Genomic DNA, 22,979 nt, shown 5'->3' with positions numbered 1-22,979 from the left:
GCTGGGAGGGGCTTCCTAAAAACCTGAGGTCACAGTAACTGCCAGGATCTCAGCAGCTCCCTGGACAGGGAGATTTAGGAAACATTCCCACAGCCGTTGGGCACCAAAGCTAAAATGTCAACGGGAGGAGTAAGGTGCAGAGCGACGGGTGTACTGACAAGATTCAGTAGGGTAGAGCATAGGAGACCAAGTGGTCTGCCCACCCCAACAAGGTTCAGTAGTGCAGAGCATAGGAGACCAAGTGGTCTGCCCACCCCAACAAGGTTGTTCATTACTTTCATTTGGTTGTTTTGGTTTTAGGTTTGTCGCTCGCTCTGTCTCTGTCTCTGTCTCTCTCTCTGTCTCTCTGTCTCTCTGTCTCTGTCCTCTCTGTCTCTGTCTCTCTCTCTGTCTCTGTCTCTCTGTCTCTGTCTCTCTGTCTCTGTCCTCTCTCTCTGTCTCTCTGTCTCTCTCTCTCTGTCTCTCTCTCTCTCTGTCTCTCTCTCTCTGTCCTCTCTGTCTCTGTCCTCTCTGTCTCTGTCTCTGTCTCCCCTCCCCCCTTCACCCCGTCTCCTTGGAAGAGACTGAAAGGATGTCAGATCCCTGGGAGCTGAAGTTTCAGGTAGTTGGGAGTCACCCAGCCCCAGCGTGGGTGTTGGGAACCAAACTCAGGTCCCCTGGAAGAGCAGCCAGTGCTAACTGCTGAGTCATCTCTCCAGCCCCTGGTGTGATTTCTTTGAGACAGTCTGTTTCCACCTCCTGGGTTCTGGGATTACAGGTGTGTACCACCGTATCCAGATTTGTTTTTATTTTCATTTTATTATTTATTTATTGGTATGTGTGTGCATGCCTGTATGGAGGCTAGAGGTCAAGGTTGGATGTCTGCTTCTGTCACTGGATTACACTTTTTTAAAAAATTTGTTTTATTATATATATGGTGTTCTGCCTGCAGGCCAAAAGAGGGCACCAGATCTCATTACACATGGTTGTGAGCCATCATGTGGTTGCTGGGAATTGAACTGAGGACCTCTGGAGGAGCATTTAATGCTCTTAACCACCGAGCCATCTCTCCAGCCCCAAGTACACTTATTTTTTGAGACAGAGTTTCTCCCTGACCCAGAAGCTCACCAGTTTGGCTGGACTGGCTGGCCAGGAAGCCCCAGGAATCCCTTGTTACAGCTCCAAGCACTGGAGTGTTAGAGGCACGTACAACAGCCATCTCCCCAGCCATGCTTTCATTTTTGAGACAGGGCCTCATACTGTACACATCCCAGAATGGCCTAGAACTTACTGCGTGGCCCTGTCTAGTCTCGAATTTGTGCCCATCCTCCTGCCTCAGCCTCTAGAGTGCTAGAATTGTAGAATAGCATGAGCAGCCATCTTACTTAGCTAGTGGGTGCTAGCAGAATGTGAGCTCTGTCTAAGAGACCAGTTTAAGGTGATAAGTGGCAGCTGTGGCCATCTGAGATTTGAAAGAGACAGAGCGAGTCGGGAAGAAGCTGCAGAGCATGTGCCCCACAGATGGGCAGCTAGCTTCCATGAAGTACCTAGTGAGTAGCTTCTAATTTATTTAGTGCGCATGTGCGTGCGTGTGTGCGTGCGTGCGTGCGTGTGCGCACATGCATATTAAAGTGTCAGTGCGGAAGTCAGAAGACAACCTTTGAGGGTCAACTCTCTTCCCAGTGTGCTTCCTGGGGCTTCAGGTCATAGTCTGGGCAGCAAGCGCCCTTATCCACTGTCTCTTTAAACCTAGTTCTTTTGTTTCATTTTTTCCTGTGAGATTCTGTGATTAAATATTGGCAATTGTCGTATCAGCCACACGTTAAGTGACAAACACTAATAGGTGATAATGTAGGTGAACACTCTTGCCTCTGCATGGTGATGGCTGAACACTGTGGTGTTTTGGTTTTGGTTTTGGTTTCTTGAGACAGGATTTCTCTGTGCAGCTTTGGAGTCTGTCCTGGAACTAGCTCTTGTAGACCAGGCTGACCTCAAACTCACAGAGATCCACCTGCCTTTGCCTCCCAAGTGCTGGATTAAATGAGTGCCTTACTACCACCCAACAACAACATGTTTACTGATTTAATCCCCTTGCAGAACCTGCTGTATGTAAGCCCTGTTTTATTTCTCTTTTCTATACATGAGTTTTTTGAGATGAGAAAGACCAGAAAAGGCTGGGCTAAAACTCACACAGTAGACAGTGGAGAGGCTGTGGCAATAAAAATAAGGAGAGTCTACATTTTGAGACTGTTGATGAGGCATGAGCCAGATTAATCCCACCTGTAATCCCACCACTCAGGAGACAGAGGCAGGAGGAGGATCTCTTGAGTTTGAGGCCAGCCTGGTCTACTTAGTGAGTTCCAGGACACCCGGGGCCTGTCTTTAAAAAGAAAAAAAAAATTGAATAATGAATGAAGCATGTGGCCCATGCTCTATGAAAAGAAAAGAAAACACTGAGCTGGAGAGATGGCCCAGTAGTTCAGAGCGCTCACTGTGCTCACAGAGGGCCAGGGTTTCATCCGCAGCAGCGATGGCAGACGACTCGTAACTCCTGGGCTTTAACTGTAGCTGTAGAGGGTTTGATACCCTTTTCTGGCCTCTGCAGGCAGACACACACAAAGATGAAAACATGTTTAAAAAAATAGACACATACCTTTAATCTCAGCACTTGGTGGCAGGGACAGATAGGTCTCTGTGAGCCTGAGGCCAGACTGGTCTACATAGCCAATACCAGACCAGATAGAGCTAAATACTGAGGGCTGCCCTCACACCCCCCCCCAAAAAAGAATAATTAAAAAAAGAAAAGAAATAGTACAAAAGCAGGGTAAATCCGTGAATGTGGTCTCTGACCCTTTGCCCTTTCCATAAGAGACTGTCTATGATATTTAGCTCTGCAGAAATGCCTTTTGTTAGCTAGTCGGTGGTGGTGCATGCCTTTAATCCCAGCACTCGGGAGGCAGAGGCAGGTGGATCTCTGTGAGTTCAAGGCCAGCCTGGTCTACAGAGCGAGTTCCAGGGCAGACTCCAAAGCCACAGAGAAACCCTGTCTCAAGAAAAAGAAATGCCTTTTGCTGCAGAGGACTATCCTCGATCTCTGGGCTATGTTTTGGCTTGTAAACCACAAGAGGCTCATACTTGTGGTCTCCTTGTCTCTGTGATGCTCCCTTTACCACAGCCACGTTCTGCATGGGAAGCCGTGGTTGGGCATTCGGGCTTCTTGACACAGTAAGACTGCAGTGCTGGCCTAGAGCCAGGCTGGGGGCAGCGGGCAGGGTACAGTTGGCAGTATGTGTCTCTCAGGATCCACGACCTGCACTTCATGGATGAGCTGGTCAAGGTGGAGGCCCACGACGCTGAGGTGCTGTGCCTGGAGTACTCCAAGCCCGAGACAGGTGAGCCCCCTGCACGCTGGGGTGAGGTGGGCGGAGCCGGACAGCGGCTGCTGATGGGAGTCTTCTGTTCAGCAAGGGCTCTGTGAGGTGGGGGGAGCCGGACAGCAGCTGCTGATGGGAGTCTTCCCTTCAGCGAGGGCCGGGTGGAATGGGCTCCACAGAGCAGGGCAGCCGCGGGCTCGTGCTGGTCCCAAGCTGAAGGAGTGTGAGCGGGTGAGGATGTGGCTTAAAAGCTCATCATCTGCCTGCCGGATGGACGGTGCTGTTTGGCGTTCCTTTTACAGAGTTAAATGCCTACAGAGCAATTGCAAGCATATGGTAGGAAGTGCTTTCAAACGGCGTCTAGATCCGGGATTTTCTTTTAAATTCAGTGCAACCCTTTGACTAACGCATGACTTCCTTCTCCCCATTGCTCTGTTATATGTGTGTGTTACGTGCAGGGTAAAATAAGAGCATATACATTTTGGTTTTTTGCTGGGTGATGTGAGATACCCTTAAGAAGAGCATCTCCATTCACATGATGGTAGCGTGCTAGGGTGTAGCTCGGTGGTGGAGCATAACCTAGCATTGTAGATGCCCTGGTCCCATCTTGGTCCTACACATTCATACATGTACGTATATGCATATACACATGTCTATATCTGTTTATATGTACGCACTTACAAAGCACTAGTGCACTTACTTACCAAGTCTGTGTATTCCATTTTGAGACCATGTTGTCGTTTATACAACGGCCCTTATTCAAATTTTGTTAGTTCTCCATCATTTCTTTCATAGACCTTTTGTGTTTAAACTAGGTTCACATTTTTAAGTGTCTTGGCTTTGTTATCATCTTTATTCTGGAGCGCCTCCACAGTCTTAACTTGGCGTTTGAGCTTTGGCTTGCTGCAGAGACAAGCTAGTCGTGTAGAATTTCCCTCAGTTTTGCGTTTGTCAGACTCCTTTATCATTTGGTTCTGACATCACAGGTTTGGGATATCCTATCTATATTAGTTGCTTTTGTGCTGCTATAATGAAATACCATTACCAAAACCAATTTATGGAAGAGTCTATTTTAGCCCGTGGTTCCCGAGGAACAGAGCGCGTTAATGGCAGGGAAGGCACCGGGAGAGAACAGGAAGTTAGCTGATGGTTTTATCTGTACACAGGAAGCAGAGAGAGCAGAAAGTAGGGTGACGCTATAAACCCTCAGAGGTGATCCCCAGTGACTGATGCACTTCCTCCAGCAAGGCTCCGCCTCCTAAGGGGTCCATGACTGCCCTATGCAGGACCACCGCCTGGGGACCAAGTGTTCAAACTTCTGAGCCTGTGTGAGCATCTGTCATTCAAACCAGCGCACGATCCAATCTAGGTGGAGCTGTACCCCGTTGTGACAAAGATGGCGTTCCATACCTTCTTTCATTCTTCCATCCTCTGTCCACCAGTTTCTTTGTTTCCCAACCCTTAGACCTTTTCCCAGCCTCCTGGCCTCAGGCTGTCTGGTAAGAAGTCGGCTCTACTAGAGCAGGCACAGCCTGAGGGGCCAGTGAGGGGAAAGGACAAGGCCTGACTGAGGCCCAGGTATCTCGGCTCGGGAGCTGGGGCATGGTTTTAAGTGAGGCTAAGAGAATGCCGGAGCTTCCCATGGCACACTTCCCTAAGTAGGACTCACCAGGAAGGAGTGCTGTGGTGTGCCGAAGTATCTGCTGCAGATAAGCGTGTACACGCACACAGGTCAGGAATTGCCTTGCCAAACTTTGGTGGCGCACTCCTTTAATCCCAGCACTTAGGAGGCAGAGGTGGGCAGATCTCTGTGAGTTTGAGGCCAGTCTGGTCTACAGAGCGAGTTCCAGGATAGCTTCCAGAAACAATGCAGAGAAACCCTGTTTCGAAAAACCAAAAAAAAAATAAAAAATAAAAAAGAACTGCCTTTACTCAAGTAGTGGTAAGGGTGTAGGGGCTCTGGAAAAAAATCTTCCAGAGCCAAGGACTTGCCTTTCTTGGTTTGGGGCAGCTTAGCTTGTGCTCTGGACCCAAAGACCCCCTTCTCCAAGGATTGGACTTCTCAGTGTGTCTGCTTATCTGGGAGTTGGGGCATCTAGGTAACCCACTTGTCCTCTCCACTCACAGGAGTGACTTTGCTGGCTTCAGCCAGTCGGGACCGGCTCATCCACGTGTTAAATGTGGAAAAGAACTACAACCTGGAGCAGACCCTGGATGACCACTCCTCCTCCATCACAGCCATTAAGTTTGCTGGTGAGTGCCTTCTCCCCTGGCTGGACCTCAGCAGAGGGGTTCTTTGTTTGCAAGTAACCCAGCATGCCCTGCGGCATGCAGAGACAGGAGTGGCCAGCCCGTGGACCTGATGACTGGCTTTTGGTTTATTGCTTTATGAAAATTATTGTCAGGTCATTTAGAAAGTGACTAGGGAGCTGCAGAAGAGGCCTCACTGCAGCCTCGGGACACAGAGATATGTGACACCTGCCTCTGCCCCTCAGATGCTGAAATGAAAGATGTGAGCCACTGTGCTTGGCCTGACTTGGGTAAAAAGGACTGAACTGAGGATGGTTCTCAGCATCCACATGGCGGCTCACAATCATTTGCACCCCCGGTACCCTCCCCTGACCTGTGCACTAAGCAGACGATGCATATGAGCGTGCGGGCAAACTCAGACTACCTGGCAGAAGCAACTTTCGAAGCATTACTTTTGGCTGACAGCTCAGGAGAGGATACAGTTCTTGGCATGAAGACGTTACTGCAGCAGGAGGCAGCCTCCACAGTCGGGGACAGAGAGAGGTGCATGCTGGGGCTTGCTTAGGACCCTAGTCTCTGTGGTGCTGCCCACACTCAGGGAGGGACATCCCCTTCAGTTACACCTCTACAGATGTCCTCACAGACGTGGCCAGTGGTGTGGGACTCGGGAGATTCCAATGGAGTTGGCAGTGCAGAAGTACCGTTACAGAGGCAGAGGAATTAGCTCAGTGGGCAAATGCTTTACGCAAGCATGGCGACCTGATCCCTGACACCCACATAGAAAGCCATCTCTGTCCTAATGTTGAGAGGTAGAGACTCGAGGATTCTGGGGAACGTCCAGCTAATTAGTGAACTCAGCTTTAGTAGAGATGAAGGACCGACCTCAGAAGTTAAGGCGGAAGAAGCAGGCAAGATGGTTCTTTCCACCAAGCTGATGGCCGACCTGAGTTTAAACTCTGGAGGCGTGGAGTCGGGGTGGAGAACCAGTTCCTGCAAGTTGTCCTCTGACTTCCACATATACACACTGTGTGCACAGTAAATTAAATGTTTAAAAAAGACGAGAGAGTGGCCAAGGATGATATGGGATACACCCAGCCAGGTGTGGTAGCGTGGGTCTGTAGTCCCCAGCGCGTGGGAGGTGGAAATGGGTGGGTCGTTTAAGACTGTCCTCAGCAAGGCTCTCTCGAGGTACTATGGCCTCAAACACTACGGAGCAAGGATGACCTTGAGTTGATCTTTGCCACCTTCATCTCCCAAGCGCTGGGACTGCAGGCGTGTGTCACACACATGGCTTTCTTTTGTTGTTGTTTTGTTTTGAAGTGCTGCGGCCTTTAAACAAGACCTGTGCTGCTAACAGCTACATCTCCAGCCCCTACAGTTTGTGTGTGTCTTTGAGACAGGATCTCCTATGGCCAAACTGGCCTAGAGCTTGAGTTCCTCCTGCCTCAGGCTCCCAAGTGCTGTTTTAGAGTGCTGGGGTTACCAACGTGCACCACCACCTCCGGCTTTCAAAATGCTCTCTGCTCTGTACCCCTCGTCTCGGTTTTCCTGTGTACCCCTGCTCTGCCCAAGCCAGCCTCACATGCAGTTCCTGTCTTAAGATGCCTCCCCTACTCCAGGAACCTTTCTGATCCTAGCAGAGTTGGTTGTTTGCCCTGAGGTGGGATTTCCTAGCTCCCCATTTTCCCTCCTGTGTAGCATAGGGCAGCCCTGTCCAACCCCTGCCTCCTCCTCCAGGCACCAGGGACGTCCAGATGATCAGCTGTGGGGCCGACAAGAGCATCTACTTTCGCAGTGCCCAGCAGGTAAGTGGGGTGGCCTCCTTGGGGCTAAGGTTGGGTGCTTACCAGGGTCCTCTGAAGGCCTTCCCTGCCCTGCCAGACCTCGGATGGGCTGCACTTTGTTCGCACCCACCACGTAGCAGAGAAGACCACCTTGTACGACATGGACATTGACATCACACAGAAGTATGTGGCTGTGGCCTGCCAGGACCGCAATGTGAGGTGAGCTCCTTATGCTTGTTGGCCTGGCCCAGCTGGTTTCCAGCCTGGCTCAGTAAGCTCTCACTTGCTGGACTGTCTTTTCCCTGACGGCCTGCTGCTTCTCCTCTTCATCTGGTCCCGAAAAGCTGGTGAGACTGATGTGTTTCCCTAAGCCTGGCTCCAAGCAGGGCATGTTATAACCGCTGTAGTTGCAGGGTCATAGAATAGAAGCTGAGGGGCTGGAGAGATGGCTCGTTGTTTAAAAGCACTGACTGCTCTTCCAGAGGACCTGCCTGGGCTCATGTCCCAGCCCCCGCATGGCAGTTTAAAACTGTCTGTAACTCTGGTTCCAGGAGATCTGACACCTTCATACCAATGCACATAAAATAAAGTAATTTTTTAAAAGAAAAGCCAAGTTGAGATCACCCTGCAAAAGAGCTTTATTAGGAGAGCCACAGGCAGGCTGGAGAGCTGGCTCTGGTTAAGACCAGTGGCTGCTCTTCCAGAGGATCTGAGTTCAATTCCCAGCACCCACAATGCCCTCTTCTGGTGTGCAAATGTACATGAAGACAAAGGGCATATGTAAAAGGAGAGCCATGGCGAGGCCTAGGAAAGACCGCCATGTAATACAGCAGGTGGAGGCAGACCTTCAGCTCCTAGAAAACTCGGAGAGGTCCAGCATCATAGATGCATTGAGAGGCCCTAAAAGGAGAAAGAGGCCTTTCAGCTCTGTAAGGGAAAGAAAGTTAGTTTCTGGCTCAGAGGTTTCCAGAGGGGCTCAGGATGGGAGGTTTCATGTGACCTAGAAGTCACAAGGCACTGATAACAGTCGTTATAATTCAAGGTTGTTTCCCAGCTGTGTGGAGGAGGGAACGAACTCAGCTCTGTGAGAGTTGCAAGGTCACAGCAGCTCTCTGTAGCTGAGACAGACTGCAAAAGGACATGGCCTGACTTCAAGGGGAAGAGAGTGTCATTTAGGATCTGTGGTCCTCATCACAGCAGTGCATGCCTATAATCCCACCACTTGGGGGGAACATCAGGAGTTCAAGGCCAGCCTTAGCTCCATAGCAAATTGGAGGTCACCATGGCCTAGATGAGAACCTGCCTCAAAAAGGGGAGGAGGAGGAGGAAGTGTTCACCAGGCTTAGCCACCAGCCCTACAGAAGACTTGTGGCTCTCCTGGGACAGTGTGGGGATGGAGAAGTCACAAACTCATAGCTCGGCCTCCTGCCTTACTTGGGCTCTTATCTGGACTGGAGGAGCCCAGTCCTTCCGGAAGTTCAGAGTCCATGAAGGGGGCAGTGCATAGTGGTCCGGGCTGAGATGAAGGGAGCCTTGGGGGTCAGCGTGGCCTGTAGGAAGGTCAGGAACTATCAGGGTTGGCCTGGGGCTTGTGTTCTGTACCTCCTTCCTGGGCTCCTTCCACCTGGGCTGAGCGCTAAGCTTGCTGTGTGAAAGGAGCCTGGAAGCAGAGGGCAGCAGGGCCAGGAGGAAAGGGTGGTGTCTTCTGCTCCCACATGGCATCCCCGCTTCCCCAGGGTCTACAACACAGTGAGTGGGAAACAGAAGAAGTGCTACAAGGGTTCCCAGGGCGATGAGGGGTCCCTGCTGAAGGTGAGTGTGAGCACCGCACATTCCCAACACAGAGTCCCATCTTGCCGCCTCTGTCACACTGCACGGCGCCCACTCGGGCCCGGCTGGGCCAGGCTAGCCACGGGTGCTGGAGCTGGAGTGGAGGGAGGGCTCCTCCATTTGCTTAGTGGGCTCGTCTGTATGGCAACAGGGTGTGGTTGGAGGGAGTAGACAGACCTTCACTCCTCCTGGCTTGTCCTCCCACAGGACAGAGGACAGGTGGACCCTTCTCAGAGACTCTGGCCCAGGGGAGTTGTTCTGAGTTCAGGCTCCTTGATAGAGCCCAGCTGTGCCTCGGGCTGACGGCGTGACCTTGGGCAGGTGTCTAAACTTTCATCATCCGTCAGTGCCGATGGAAGGAAGCAGCTTCCACCCTAGGACTGTGTAGCCGGCCAAACACTTGACACCTGGCCCAGAGCCTGGCCACCATCATCTCTGTACTGGTGGCTCTGAATTCTTCCCTGGAAAATGGGAGCAGGAATTCCTGCCCTGCCTCGTGTCGTGAGAGTGCCCTGAGCTGATTCCCTAACCAAGTGTCCAGCACAGAAGAGGCAGTCACTGAGATGTCTGGCTCCGGCCTCCCAGGAGGGATACCTGAGGTGACATGTCTCTCCCCTCAGGTTCATGTAGACCCCTCAGGCACCTTCCTGGCCACAAGCTGCTCTGACAAAAGCATCTCGGTGATTGACTTTTACTCGGGCGAGTGTGTTGCCAAGATGTTTGGCCATTCGGGTAGGTGTTTGTCTGCTTGGGAAGGTGCCCTCCCTGTTGCCACAGCCTGACCCGGAGTAAGGACAGCCCCTCCCCCTCCTTTGCCTGCAGAGATTGTCACTGGCATGAAGTTCACCTATGACTGCCGTCACTTGATCACAGTGTCTGGAGACAGGTGGGACAAGTGTGGAGGCCGCCCCTGGTGGGTGTGCATCCTGGGGAGACAGGAGCCCGGCACCAGCTTCCGGCGCTGTCTGTGTGCACAGCTCGACTCTTACTGTCACTATGGACAGTGCACACCTTGTACACCAGCCCTAAGTTCCACCCCGGGATTTGTCGTTCTCTTATGACCTTGAGCAGGTCATCCCCCTCTCTGAGCCTCAGTTTGCTCCGAGAAAGGGATGTCACCCTCTGTCCTGAAACGTGGTGACAACTGAAAGGACAAAACAGCACCGTGTCTTTTGGGGTTGAGTAGTCCCAGGAGGTCTCTTTAGTTTGTCACAGTTCTGCCCCAGAACTGTTTTCCTTGAGTCTTGAGGCCCCTGGTTTGCTGGGTTGCCTGGAGAGGGGAATCTTGAGCTAAGCGTGCAGGACATCCAGGGAGAGGGGAATCTTGAGCTCAGCGGACAGGACATCCAGGGAGAGGGGAGTCTTGGCCATGATGTGTGGCTCCAGGCTCGGACATGGCAGGGCCCCCACATACACTCCCTTCTGCTTTCTGCCCCGCCCTTTGCAGCTGCGTGTTCATCTGGCACCTGGGTCCGGAGATCACCACCTGCATGAGGCAGCACTTGCTGGAGATCAATCACCAGGAGCAGCAGCGGCAGCCCAAGCTCCAGAAGTGGGGCGGCCCCCCCAGGTCCTGCCAGCCCCAACACCCAGCTTCCCTGAGCTGAGCCCGGGGGAGTGTCAGCCTTTGGAAACAAAGTTCTAAAAGCACATTTTAAGAATAGTTTTAAGCGAAAGTGGTGGCGCACACCTTTACTCCCAGCACTCGGGAGGCAGAGGCAGGCGAATCTCTGTGAGTTCGAGACCAGCCTAGTCTACAAGAGCGAGTTCCAGGACAGCCAAAGCCACAGAGAAACCCTGTCTAAGAAAGATTTTAGAGTGTAAAACCTTCATGCCTTAGTGAGTGTGGTGATGGGGAAGTCCCAGGGGCTGGGCGGCTAGGAGGACCCACCCACCCAGCAGTAGGGAAGGGTGCTCAGAGCGTGGGGACTCCAGGGACATTAAGTGTCCTCTTACCCGTCAGCACAGAGCTGGCCCTTTGCTATCTTGAATCCCAAAAGCACAGTTCTTTAGTCTTTATGTCAACTCTCTCAAACTATTTGGAATGAACTCCCATAATGATTTTTGTAGGCAGAAATTTTCCTGTCCCAACTGCCTGCTCCCAAATAATAGGCAGCTGCTTCCCAAATAACTGACTCAGAGACTTAATATAAATTACAAATGCTTGGCCGATAGTTCAGGCTTGTTGCTAGCTAACCCTTACATTTAAATTAACCCATATTTCTTACCTGTGCTTTGCTGTGTGGCTCATGGCTTGTTACTTCACCTTCTACACGTCCTGCCTCCTCAGTGGCTGCCAGAATCTCTCCTCACCTGCCCTTCTTCCCATCATAATCCAAGTTCGGGCTTCCCACTATTCAGCTTTTTATTAAACCAACCCAAGTGACAAATCCACGGCAGATTTTTTTTAACACAGTCTGTCTGGCCCAGGCTGGCCTTGAACTCAAGGCCATCTTCCTGCCTCAGCCCCCAAGTGCTAAAATATAACCATGAGCCACAATGCCTGACTCAGTTTCTGGATTGGGATTGAAGGTGCTGGGAGAATTCTTCTCTGCTCTGGGTCTGGCCCTGTCAGCCTCTCACAGTGAGGCTTATGCAGACTCCCAGGTGCCTGTGAGGGACTGGGCCCTGACCACAGCCACTGGTTCTGAGGTGGCACTGGAGATGTCACAGGCTGAGGTACCAAGGGAAGGCGTTCCCTTTACTGCTTAGTTTTGAAGCTAATGCCCTGCTGTGTGACTCTCAACAGTCATGACTGAAACTGTGGGCAGACCCTGCCCTAGGCCGGTTCCCGCTAACCCCATTCACCTAGGCTTCCTCTCTGCTTTTCTTCCTGAAGCCAGGAGACATGTGTATCCACAACAAGCGAAATATGCTCCCTGAGCCCTGGAGAGCAGACAGAAGATGAAACGGAGGAGGACTGTGACCCAGAAGAGTTGTTGAAAACACCGTCCACAGAGAGCCTGGACCCAGGTTAGGGAAAAGCGGCCCGGGGTCGAAACTGCGAGTGTAATAGTTGAGCTAACCAGAGAATGACTTGGTTGATGTGACTGAAAAATCAGGAATACTAGTGTCAAGCTTGGCTGGCCCAGGGTCAGGTGATATCAAGAGGAAGGTACTTCCTCACTGAGTGTTGTACACTGACCTATCACCCCATCATTCAACTCCAGGTGAGGCTAGTCTGCTCAAGACCAGATGTAAAACTCTATATCAGGTAGGGGGTGGTGGTGTATGCCTTTAATCCCCAAAGCAGGAGGATCTCTGTGAGTTCTAGGCCAGCCTGGTCTACATAGAAAGTTCTCTACATAGCAAGTTCCATGACAGCTTGTATTACATAGAGAAACTGTGTCTCAGGGAGAGAAGGGGAGGGAGGAAAGAAGGAAGGAAGGAAACAAAGAAAAGAAAGAAAGAGAGAAAGAAAGAAAGAAAGGAAAGATAGATTTTGCTGAGTGGGGTTGCTCACACCTGTAATTCCAGCACTTAGGAGGATTTGAAGTTCCAGGCCAGCCTGAACGGCATAGTAAGAGCTTATCTCAAAACCAGAAAGAAAGGGGTCTTTTTCTGTGTCGTCTGCCTCTGCTTTTCCTCCTATTGCCTTTGCGCTCAGGCAGACTCCCTTTTTGAGGGGAGAAGAGGCCTGTCAGCTGTGGGCATGTAAACCGCAGAGAGATGAGCGCGCCTTCCTAGTGCTCAAGCAGAGCTCTGACATGAACTGTCCCCCGCTCAGAGTCAGTCAGTGATTAGCCAGTTCTTCGCACTGGGGCTTAGTCAAGTGCTCTTACACCCGAGCAAGGTGGGGAGTAGTGGAGGACGAGGGGGTTCCCCCAGGAGCTTTCCAGGGAAAGTAGGAGAATACTAGCTCTGTTTGACAAAAGGCTGGCTGTATGCCTGCTTCCCAGAACGGGGTCCCTGCTGGGTGCCTTTCCCTAAGGGACAAGTAGGGGCTTCTTGATACACAACAGCAGTCTGAGAATTCAGCTAGAAAAGCAGGTGGGTTTTTGTTTGTTTGTTTCGAGACAGGATTTCTGTGTCCAGCCTTGGCTGTCCTGGAATTTGCATTTCTCTGACTAGTATGGTTGAGTACCTTTTAATCCGTGGGTTCCTGTGCATTCCTTTTGGAGAATGCCCAGTTGTAAATGTAGTCCATTCATCTCTAAGGCAGCTTGACCGCTCTGTGTATCTCTGTGTGTCTGCAGATCCTCCGTGCCTGCTGACCAATGGCAAGATGCCACTCTGGGCAAAGAGGCTGGTGAGTCTACTAGGAGAGTGGGAGACTTCTGGAAGTCCTTTCTTCTTTCCATGTCTCCTGTCTTGGAGAACGCCATCGCCCTTTCCCTCTCAGCTGAGGCGGCCTTTGGTCCCTGCAGCCCCTGCCCCATGCCTGCTGCTGGCTTGGCCATTGGAGGTGGGGCAGGGGCTCAGCAGAGAGTCTAGCTCTCCCAGGCCTGTTCGCCGTGAGGGGAAGTGGGAGAGGAAGAGTAGCCACATGAGATGGGTGAGCCATCTCATGTGGGAACTGGAGAGGAAAAGAAAGACCCTTCAGTCATTGGTTGATGGGGAAGTCCTATGTATATGTCAATGAAGCACTGTTGGGCCAATAGGGAGCCAGGCTGGTGGGAAGGCTTCTCTCAAGGAAAAGGTTTCCCTTTACAAAATGGTGTCAGAAGTGGGGTCTGGTGATGTCTCTTGGAGCCTAAGAAGGGAGGGTGACAGGAAATAGGATAAGAGGCCTAGAGGAAAGGCTCATGACTGGATTGGAAGGAAATGGTGGGCTCTAGAGGGATTTCAAAATCGGAGCCATTCAGGTGGATATGAGGAGAAGAAAACCACCACGGTGTGTAAGAGTGGGAGGAATGGCTGTCGGCAAGGATGAGGGACGGGCGAGGGGCTGTGAGTGATTGTCAGCGTGGATGAGGGATGGGCGAGGAGCTGGTGAGTAGAGGTTGTAGCACGACCTTAACCCCTAGCCAGATCCCAGCTTGGTGGTATAGACCTATCATCCCAGCTACTCAGGAAACTGAGGCAGGACGGTCACAAGGCCAAGGCCTGCATGGACTGTGGAATGAGGTGAAGACCATCGCAGGCAACTTAGTAAGACACCAGTTCAAAATTTAAAAAAAACACACAGTAAGGTGGTGCGGTGGGGAGGTGGGCGGAGGAGGGGAGGATCTGGAGTTTAGGGCAGCCTGGGCTATATGAGGCTCCATCTGTAACAAAGTAATAGGGTTGGGGGTGTAGTCAGGCAGTCCATTGCTTGTTAGCGCTCATGAAGCCCTAGGTTTGGTCCTCAGCACCATCTAAGCCAGGTGTGGTGGTGCACATCTGTAATCCCAGCACTGGAGGTTAAAGAGAGGGTTAGCTCATCCTCTGCTACTTAGCAAGTTCCAGGCCAGCCAGGACACAGGAGAACATGAGACCCTGTCTCAAACAAAGTGATAGGAAGTGGTAACAAAAAGAAAGTCGGATACTGGTGTTAAAACCCAGAGAGGCCTTGGGGTACTCCCCAGAACTGCAAAAGGCTTATTAGTTTACTTCATCCCCAAGGCCATACCTAAGGTCAAGGTCTAAATGCCAGACTTCATGTCCATACATGGTTATAGTGATATTCAACAAACTTTGACAGTATGTTTACTCTGTTCTAGGCCCTCCTGCAGTCTGGAAATAATTAGCTTTTATGTTCTGTTATTGGGCTGTTTTAGATTTTAATTTTCTGGAAATAGTTTTTTTTTTTTTTTTTTTTTTTTTTTTGGTTTTTCGAGACAGGGTTTCTCTGTGGCTTTGGAGGCTGTCCTGGAACTCGCTCTGTAGACTAGGCTGGCCTCGAACTCACAGAGATCCACCTGCCTCTGCCTCCCGAGTGCTGGGATTAAAGGCGTTCGCCACCAACGCCCGGCGGAAATAGTTTTATTTTACATTGTGAAACCACAATAAAGTTACTTTTGTGTTTAGCAAAACTCTTCACTGAAGTAGGTGCTTTTCCTGTCCGTATTTCACAGACAAGGAATTTGAGGCTCGCAGAAGTGAAATGCCTAGTCAGCCATCTCACAGTTGGATGTTAGAAGGTGTGGGATTAGTGGTCACAAATGCACCCTCCCCAGCAGTGACTTTGGTGGGAAGCGCTGTTGTTGGCATAGGAACGGGCTGTGTTGGGGTACGTTTGAGTGGCAGCGCTAACAGTCTGTTGGTGAAATACAAGTGAAGTGGGGGGGCTGGAGAGATGGCTCAGAGGTTAAGAGCACTGACTGCTCTTCCAGAGGTCCTGAGTTCAATTCCCACATGGTGGCTCACAACCGTCTGTAATGGGATCTGGTGTCGGCTTGCAGACAGACATGGAGGCAGGATGTTGTATTCATAATAAATAAATAAATCTTTAAAAAAAAAAGTGAAGTGGGGGACAGACTAAAGGGGCGGAGGGAGAATGATGCCACTGTCTGAGGCCTAAGAAACTGCAATGAATCATTGCGCCTGTCAAGGGGAATCTGGAGTAGAGTCCCCAACATAGTAACTTTGAGGCACTCGTGGAGAGGGGACACGGCCTCGGTGGGAAGTTCAGAGTCCGCCCTGTGGCCTTCATCTATAATCCCAGCTCTGGAGAGGCAGAGGCAGAAAAACTGGCCACCTAGCAGGTTCCAGCCACCCTAGGCTATAGGGTAAATCTATCCGAAAGAAAGGAGGGAGGGAGGGAGGAGGGGTAGGTGGAGGCATGTAGGTTCCGGATGGACTTATATCTTTTCTGGAAGCTGTTTCTTAGAGGTGTGGAGCTAGGAGGCTGGACGAGATCTGGGTAGCCCTTGTTGAGCACACTGAACACATGCTAGCTGCCTGACCACTGTCCCTGTCTCTCAAGCTAGGGGACGACGATGTGGCAGACAACTCAGCTTTCCATGCGAAGCGCAGCTACCAGCCACATGGCCGATGGGCGGAGCGGGCCGAGCAGGAGCCCCTCAAGACCATCCTGGGTGCCTGTGCCCTGGATTTCGACTTTACACCCATGAAGTCTGGCAATTCAGAAGACTCTGTCGTGGACTTAATGGAGCCACAGAATCTGTCGGGCCTGCTAAGTGAGGTACAGCCTGCCCCCCAAGCCTGCCAGCAGCCCCTGCACTGAGGCTGCCCACTCTGGTGAGCAGAGGGGGCTCCAGGAGATGGTGGAGGGCAGGAGGGTGAGCCCAGCCCCAGCATACAGCATGCTTTTCAAGACAAACAAGTGGTCTTTGGCGGAGGGTCACTTAGAGGTTAAGAGCTTGGACCTTTCTTCCAAGTGGGGCGTGCTCAAGTGGGCAGGACCCTGGGTTAGTTCCTCCCTGCCTCTGTAACCTGAGGTAAGAGGCTTGCCTCTCTTAGTTTTCCAGAAGTGGTCCTATGGTGCTCCCTGTCTCCGAGGACTCAAGGATCCCGGGCTCAGCTCCTCTCCTCTCTTCTTTCCAAATACGCACACTTCCTCTTTAGTGTGGAACAGTGTTCACATGGTAGTGAACACATGGCTCAGGAGGGAGGGCTTGGTGAGCAACCTGTAGAGATGCTGACCACCCTCACCACGCCTTTCCACCTCCTGGAAAATCTCTTGTGACCCAAGTCAATATCCCCAGTCCTGCCTGAGGGAACACACTATCTGACCTCTCCCCATGACCTGCTTTGCCTGTTTTTGTCGCTGTTTTGGGGCAATCATGTAATTCTGGCTGGCCTGGAACTCATTATGCAGACCAGGCTGGCTGTGAACTCAGAGACCTTCTGCTTCTGCCTCCCGAGTGCCGGGATTGAATGCCTTACTTATTCTTGACTGTCTGTAAACAGAGGACCAGGTCTCTTCTGGTCTTAGGCTGTACCTACTTCTTACCTGTAAAGGGGCTGTTGATGCTAGGGAGGAGGAGGAGGAGGAGGAGGAGGAGGAGGAGGAGGAGGAGGAGGAGGAGGAGGAGGAGGAGGAGGAGGAGGAGGAGGAGGAGGAGGAGGAGGAGGAGGAGGAGGAGGAGGAGGAGGAGGAGGAGGAGGAGGAGGAGGAGGAGGAGGAGGAGGAGGAGGAGGAGGAGGAGGAGGAGGAGGAGGAGGAGGAGGAGGAGGAGGAGGAGGAGGAGGAGGAGGAGGAGGAGGAGGAGGAGGAGTTCTGACTGAGGGGTGCACCTCACACTGTCCCTGACTTGGTGTCTGGCTGTGGGATCATTCCTCTGCCACTTGAAGCATAGCATCTAGCAGCCTTCAAGGGCCTGAGTGTCGTGACCCCTTCAGAATGACTCTGCTCTTCACCCCCAGTCAGAGAGACCCCAAGAGGACAATCGAGGACACCCCTCCTTCCTGCCTCTACAGAGGGAATCTACTGAGACGAGAGAGCTCATCCTCTGCTCCCCAGAGGCAGAAGTGATAGCCACAGAGATGGACAGGTGAATGTCCTGTGCACCAAGGGGAGCCACAGTTGGAAAGAGGGAGCCCCTTGAGATAGGCCCAACCTGGAAAAACTCTTAGCTCTTCAGTGGCCTGAGGGAGCGGGCATGGGCCGGATGGACTCAGTTGCAGCCTCGGTTTACTTGGTCCAGGGTTAGATGAGGGGTTCTTCTAGGAGGCAGAGGAATCTGAGGTGTGCTCTGGGAGCAGGGTGTGGGCCCCAGGGTTCTGGGCAAGGGCCAGATGTTAATCTCCAGGATAACCCCACCCCCCATGGTGCAGTGAGTGTTACGAGGAGGCAGAAGCGGGACCTGAAGAACAGCAAGGCGACTCCTATCTCAGGGTCTCCTCCGCCAGTCCAAAGGACCCGAGCCCACCTGAGGGTGAGTGATGGCCCCTTCCAGGTACTGGGAGTAGCCTTGGCCCAGTTCTCCAGTGGTCCAGTGCCAGCATCTGAGGATGCTGAGCCCACTGGCCGAGCACCCAGCGCCGCCACTCACTGCATAAAAATGTGGGGCGGTGCGTGTCACCGCCACCCTCCTGATGGGGAAACAAAGGCCAAAGTGGCCGAGTGATGGGCCCTGTCTCACTTCAGACTCCGGGGAGTCAGAGGCTGAATTGGAGGGCAGCTTTGCCAGTTCCCATTTTGCAGCTTCACAGACGGACTGTGACCTTCACCTCGCCATGACAATGCCCCACGAGCCAGGTAAGTCAGGTGTGAAGGCCCCTGTCAGTCCTGAGCCTCAGTTTCCTCAATGGAAAGCTGGCGTCTCCTCCTCAGCCTGGTGGCAACTAGGTGTGTGGCAGGCGAGTCTGGATTGCTCCATTGTTCAGTGGCGTCTGCCATGACTCATAGTGCTGACAAGTCCTCCCTCCACCCTGCCTCCCATGCAGAGCACCCAAGTGCAGAAGAGCTTGTCCAGCCTGAAGTGCTGGGCTTGGCCAGTGGCTCCTTACCGCAGACCCCTGAGCAGGAGAAGTTCCTCCGCCACCACTTTGAGACACTTACTGATACTCCTACTGAAGGTAGGGCCTGACCTTGCATCCAGATCGTGTGTCCAGTGCTGGGCATAGTGTAGCAGCTCCTAACACAGGACCTCCTCCATCAGTCCATGAGGGTGAATAGGGAGCAGGCAGGCACCCTTGTGGTCCATGATGGCCCCTGGGAGGGTGGTGAAGGCGCGAACAGATGGTTTGAGCCCGCGCTTCACACTTGGGGCATGTGAGATGTGGGGGCAGGCCTCTGAGGCTCCATGGGTCTTCCTAGAGTTCTTTCATGGATCGGTGGCAGACATGAAGATCTCAGAGGCTGACCACCACCTCTTCAATCCCCGGCTGAGCATCTCCACCCGGTTTCTCTCCCGCCTCCAGAAGACCTCCAGGTAGAAGCTAGTGACCCCTCCCCGCCCCTGCTCGCTTTTCCCCAGCCCCAGGTAGAACCACGCCCCCTCCGTGACTCCAGGGTCAGGCTACATGGGCTTCTCTTTCCCGCCTGGCTTCTTCACAGCTTCCCTCCCCGGCTGCCCCTGCACCTTATGAAGACTCCAGAGGTCAAGCCTGCAGGACAAGGATGCGGCCAGCCCAGAGCAGGCTCCCTGAGAGCAGGTACTGGCTACATGTCCTCAGATGGGGCCAATGTGAGTATTAGGGTCACTCCTAGGACCCAGGGCTGCAAGCCAGGAGGCCTTGTCCTTACCACAGAGCTGTGCTTGGAGGTCCTCTCTGGGCAGAAGGCTGAGGAAACTCCAGACGCCTTGTATCTACCAAGTAAATGTCTCCAATCCCAGAAGAACGGCCCTGGGTGCCCAGCTGAGCTATGGGAAGTGTCCGTTCACATGGGCAGCATTCCTAGGGCAGGGCTCTGAGACGCATTTATATGCAGACGAACCATCTGATTCCTTTACAGCTCCTTCCCTCGCAGGCCTGGCCCCCTGTGTCCCTCCTTCCTCGGTGCCACCCACAGACAGGAAGCCTCCAACACCCACATCTGCCCCAGGCCTGGATCAGAGTGTCTGTGCCCCCTCTACATGTTCTTACCTGGAGACAACTAGCTCACGTGCCAAGATGTCACGGAGCATCTCTTTTGGGGACAGCGAGGGCTCTGTGACAGCTGAGCTGTCCAGGTCACTTCACAAACCCTTATCCATGGGAGAACTGGCGTCCCTGGGCCAGGAAGCCCAGGCCATCCCCACCACAGTGACACTCACTTCCAGCATCGAAGGTCAAGATCCTGCCATGCCTTCCTGGGGCAACCATGAGGCCCGAGCCAGCCTCAAACTGCCCTTACCCAGGGTCTGTGGCCAGCTCCTCTCTCCACCCCCTCTGGAGTCACCCACCACGTGTGTGTGGTCTCGGGACTCTGGGGATGTCCAGCCTGGTGTGGCAGTCACAGAAGCCAGCTTCCCAGCACCCAGCCCTGTAGATGCTAGCACCCCGAGACTCCACAGCTCTGTGTTTTCCCCAAGGACCTCAGCCTCCGGGCCCCTCACCCCTCCTGGCCATCCCAACAGCCTCCAACTTCTAGAGACCAGGTCTAGGGTGCCTGGCAGCGCCGCTGCTCTCCTGGAGCCCACGCCTGGTGAGTGCTGCCATGGCACATGGATAGAGCCCGAGCCCATCCCCCGTGCTGCCGGACTCATCTCCCAAGTAGCGCACTCAACCTAGCTCAAGAGGGGCTGTGCCGTTCATTCAGTCATCCATTCATTCACTCGTTCACATAGTTATGAGCGCATGCTGGGCTTTGTTCTGGGTCCTGGGCACATAGGCTAGGGGAGATACCCATACCAAAATGTAAGCATCAAACGTATCACAAGGTGATACAGGCTACTGAGAGAAATGGGGGCGGGGCGGGGGGTCAGCAGTGTAGCTTCAATTTTAGGATGGTAACCCTGTGAGGAAGCCTTGGGGACTGAAGAAAGTGGTCCAGGGCCAACAGTCATTGGCCCAGCCATCTGGCTTCTCTCAAGCCATCCAGAAAATCAAACTGTCTTGGTCATTCACCCTTGTGTACCCCCAGATATGCCAAGTGTGACCCCGGGCAGCCCCGGACACTGTGGGGAGCCTGGGCTTCCAGCTGACGCCCTGCCTCCAGCACTCCTTGAGCTGGGCAGTGTAAGATCAGTCTTGCACAGGCTGCAGACTGCCTTCCAAGAAGCCCTTGACCTTTACCGAATGGTGAGTGAGGAGCCCAGGGCAGTGTAGGAGAAGGGGAAGGGCTGCCCGGCGGCACCTGGATGTCCCCTGACAAGCCTGCCATCCCTTTCAGTTGGTGTCCAGCAACCGGCTGGGTGCCGAGCAGCAGCAGGCGCAGACTGAGCTGGCCTCCGCCTTCCAGTGGATGCGCAGCCAGCTGGAAGCCAGCAACCGGATGCCGGCAGCTAACTTGGCGCCACCCCAGACACTGCCTTCCCCATCTGCACCGTGTCTCCTGGCCAGCCCAAACCTGCAGGCCCTGCTGGAGCGCTACTCAGAGCTGCTGGTGCAGGCTGTGAGGAGGAAAGCAAGGGGTGACTGAGAGCCTGCAGCCCTCCACCAAAGCCCAGCTGCTGCTCTGCAGAAATCCTTTTAAAGCAAACTGACTAAACTAAATAAAGTTGCTTCCTGGAACCCGTCCTGTCTGCAAAGCCCTCCTCATTGGATGCCGAGAGAGGGGGTGGAGGGTCCCGCATGGATGAACCAGCCTGGAGACTCGCTTTGCTCCAACCCTAGGCCCCGTTCTGTGGACCTGCCGGCAGGGAACGCGGGACCAGCGGTAACGATGAAGGCCGGGCGGGCTTCCCATGTAGCCTGTCCCTGGCATATTGAGCTGTTGCCGGGATCGTGTGCTCTTTGCCCATTGGAACCCATCTGTACCCTGAGGCGGAGCTAGGATTCTTTGCCTGTTTGCTTGCTGTTTGGTTTTTCAAGATGGGTTTATCTGTCCTGGAACTCACTCTGGACCAGACTGGTCTTGGACTGAAAGATCTGCCTGCCTCTGCCTCCCAAGTGCTGGGATCAAAGTCATGCGCCACCACCACCCAGCGGGAGCTAGCCTTCCTGAGCCTACAGGTGCCTTCGAACCCAGTGGAATCAGTGGGATCATCACGAGCCTGACCCTGTCCTCAGTGCGTACACCCCTGGCTGACGGCCCTGGACTAAATTCACCCTGGATTCTGCAGGGTCTGCATTGTTATCGTCACATCTGCAGCCGGGGCAGTAGGAGACGGACACCACTGAACAATCTGCAGCAGCCCCAAGCCACCTAGTTGCTGGGCCTGTGATGCCTTCGTCAGAAAGACGACTACATCCAGCTTCCTCCCATGAGCCAACTGCAGACTTAGTGCCTTCCTGAGAAGGCCACTGGAGACCACACACATACTGTCCCAAGTCCCTGTAAAAAGGAACCCAGCAGAGGGCTCTCCTAAAGCCGGGGGCCATCATCCAGCTTCATCCCATCCACTCTTGTGAAGGAAGGGCCCCTTGTGGGTAGTCACAGAAGCTCTGATTAAGAAGATAACAGCCGGCCGGCGTTGGTGGCGCACGCCTTTAATCCCAGCACTCCAGAGGCAGAGGCAGGCGGATCTCTGTGAGTTCGAGGCCAGCCTGGTCTACAGAGTTCGACAGCCTCCAAAAAACAATAATAATAATACAGAGAAACCCTGTCTCGAAAAACCAAAAAAAAAAAAAAAAAAGATAACAGCCTTTAGTTCCAGCACTTGGGAGGCAGAGGCAGGTGGATCTCTGAGTTCCAGGCCAGCCTGGTCTACAGAGAGAGTTCCAGGACAGCCAAGGATACAGAGAAACCCTGCCTCAGAAAAGAACAAAACGAAACACCAAGACCATAAGCAGCTTGCAGAAGAAAGGGTTTACCTCATGTCGCAGTCCATCATCCAAGAGTCAGGGTGGGAGCCTGGAGGCAAGAACTGAGGCAGGGGCCATCGAGGGCGCTGCTCACTGACTTGCTCCTCCTGGCTTGCTCAGGCTGCTTATAACTCCCAGGACCTCCTGCCCAGGAGTAGCAGCACCCAGTGATCTGGACCCTCCCACATCAAGCAAGAAAGCCTTCCAGAAGCTTGCCCACTGACCAATCTAGTGAGGGCATTTTCTCAATTGAAGTCGCCCCTTCCCAAATGACTCTGGTTTGCGCCAAGTTGGTAGAAAACGCACCAGCTCACCACATAAAGGTGGAATGTGAACCAATTCCCAAGGTTTGTCCCCTGACCTTGACATGTGTTATTGTGTATCCCTCCCCCCCCCGCCATGATTTTAAGAAATGAAATGTACATTTCCTTCCCTAAAGCTTTGTAAGACTATTCCCTTTGGCTGGAATCCGGTCCCTTTCCATCCCCAGCTACATAAAGGCCAGCTTGGGTTACATAAGACCTTTCTCGAAACGGCATGGGTA

The 22,979-nt window shown here is 53.0% G+C and overlaps 1 protein-coding gene across 3 annotated transcripts in view; it reads left to right on the top strand.

Moving 5' to 3' along the window:
- Wdr62 (WD repeat domain 62) overlaps positions 1-21,202 on the top strand; it is a 41,117-nt gene extending 19,915 nt beyond the window's left edge. The window contains exons 12-31 of one of the 3 annotated variants that reach the window (XM_021233889.2): positions 3,280-3,371; positions 5,481-5,606; positions 7,341-7,408; positions 7,485-7,606; positions 9,124-9,199; positions 9,838-9,949; positions 10,040-10,103; positions 10,665-10,787; positions 12,057-12,190; positions 13,414-13,466; positions 16,065-16,283; positions 17,468-17,595; positions 17,879-17,979; positions 18,249-18,302; positions 18,491-18,622; positions 18,864-18,978; positions 19,104-19,201; positions 19,503-20,174; positions 20,613-20,770; positions 20,862-21,202. In XM_021233889.2, coding sequence (XP_021089548.1) covers positions 3,280-3,371; positions 5,481-5,606; positions 7,341-7,408; positions 7,485-7,606; positions 9,124-9,199; positions 9,838-9,949; positions 10,040-10,103; positions 10,665-10,787; positions 12,057-12,190; positions 13,414-13,466; positions 16,065-16,283; positions 17,468-17,595; positions 17,879-17,979; positions 18,249-18,302; positions 18,491-18,622; positions 18,864-18,978; positions 19,104-19,201; positions 19,503-20,174; positions 20,613-20,770; positions 20,862-21,110 — 2,896 coding nt within the window. In that variant the 3' untranslated portion in view covers positions 21,111-21,202. Of the gene's footprint in view, positions 1-3,279; positions 3,372-5,480; positions 5,607-7,340; positions 7,409-7,484; positions 7,607-9,123; positions 9,200-9,837; positions 9,950-10,039; positions 10,104-10,664; positions 10,788-12,056; positions 12,191-13,413; positions 13,467-16,064; positions 16,284-17,467; positions 17,596-17,878; positions 17,980-18,191; positions 18,303-18,490; positions 18,623-18,863; positions 18,979-19,103; positions 19,202-19,502; positions 20,175-20,612; positions 20,771-20,861 lie in introns of all 3 variants that reach the window. The other 2 variants (XM_013121823.3, XM_021233890.2) reach the window with 2 other exon arrangements.
- Positions 21,203-22,979: the final 1,777 nt, after the last annotated feature.

The sequence above is a fragment of the Mesocricetus auratus genome, unplaced genomic scaffold, assembly GCF_017639785.1.
Source record: "Mesocricetus auratus isolate SY011 unplaced genomic scaffold, BCM_Maur_2.0 Super-Scaffold_100046, whole genome shotgun sequence".
In the NCBI taxonomy this organism is placed as follows: Eukaryota; Metazoa; Chordata; class Mammalia; order Rodentia; family Cricetidae; genus Mesocricetus; species Mesocricetus auratus.
The sequence above is the reverse complement of the archived record's forward strand: the minus strand, read 5'-3'. Positions and strand labels throughout refer to the sequence as shown.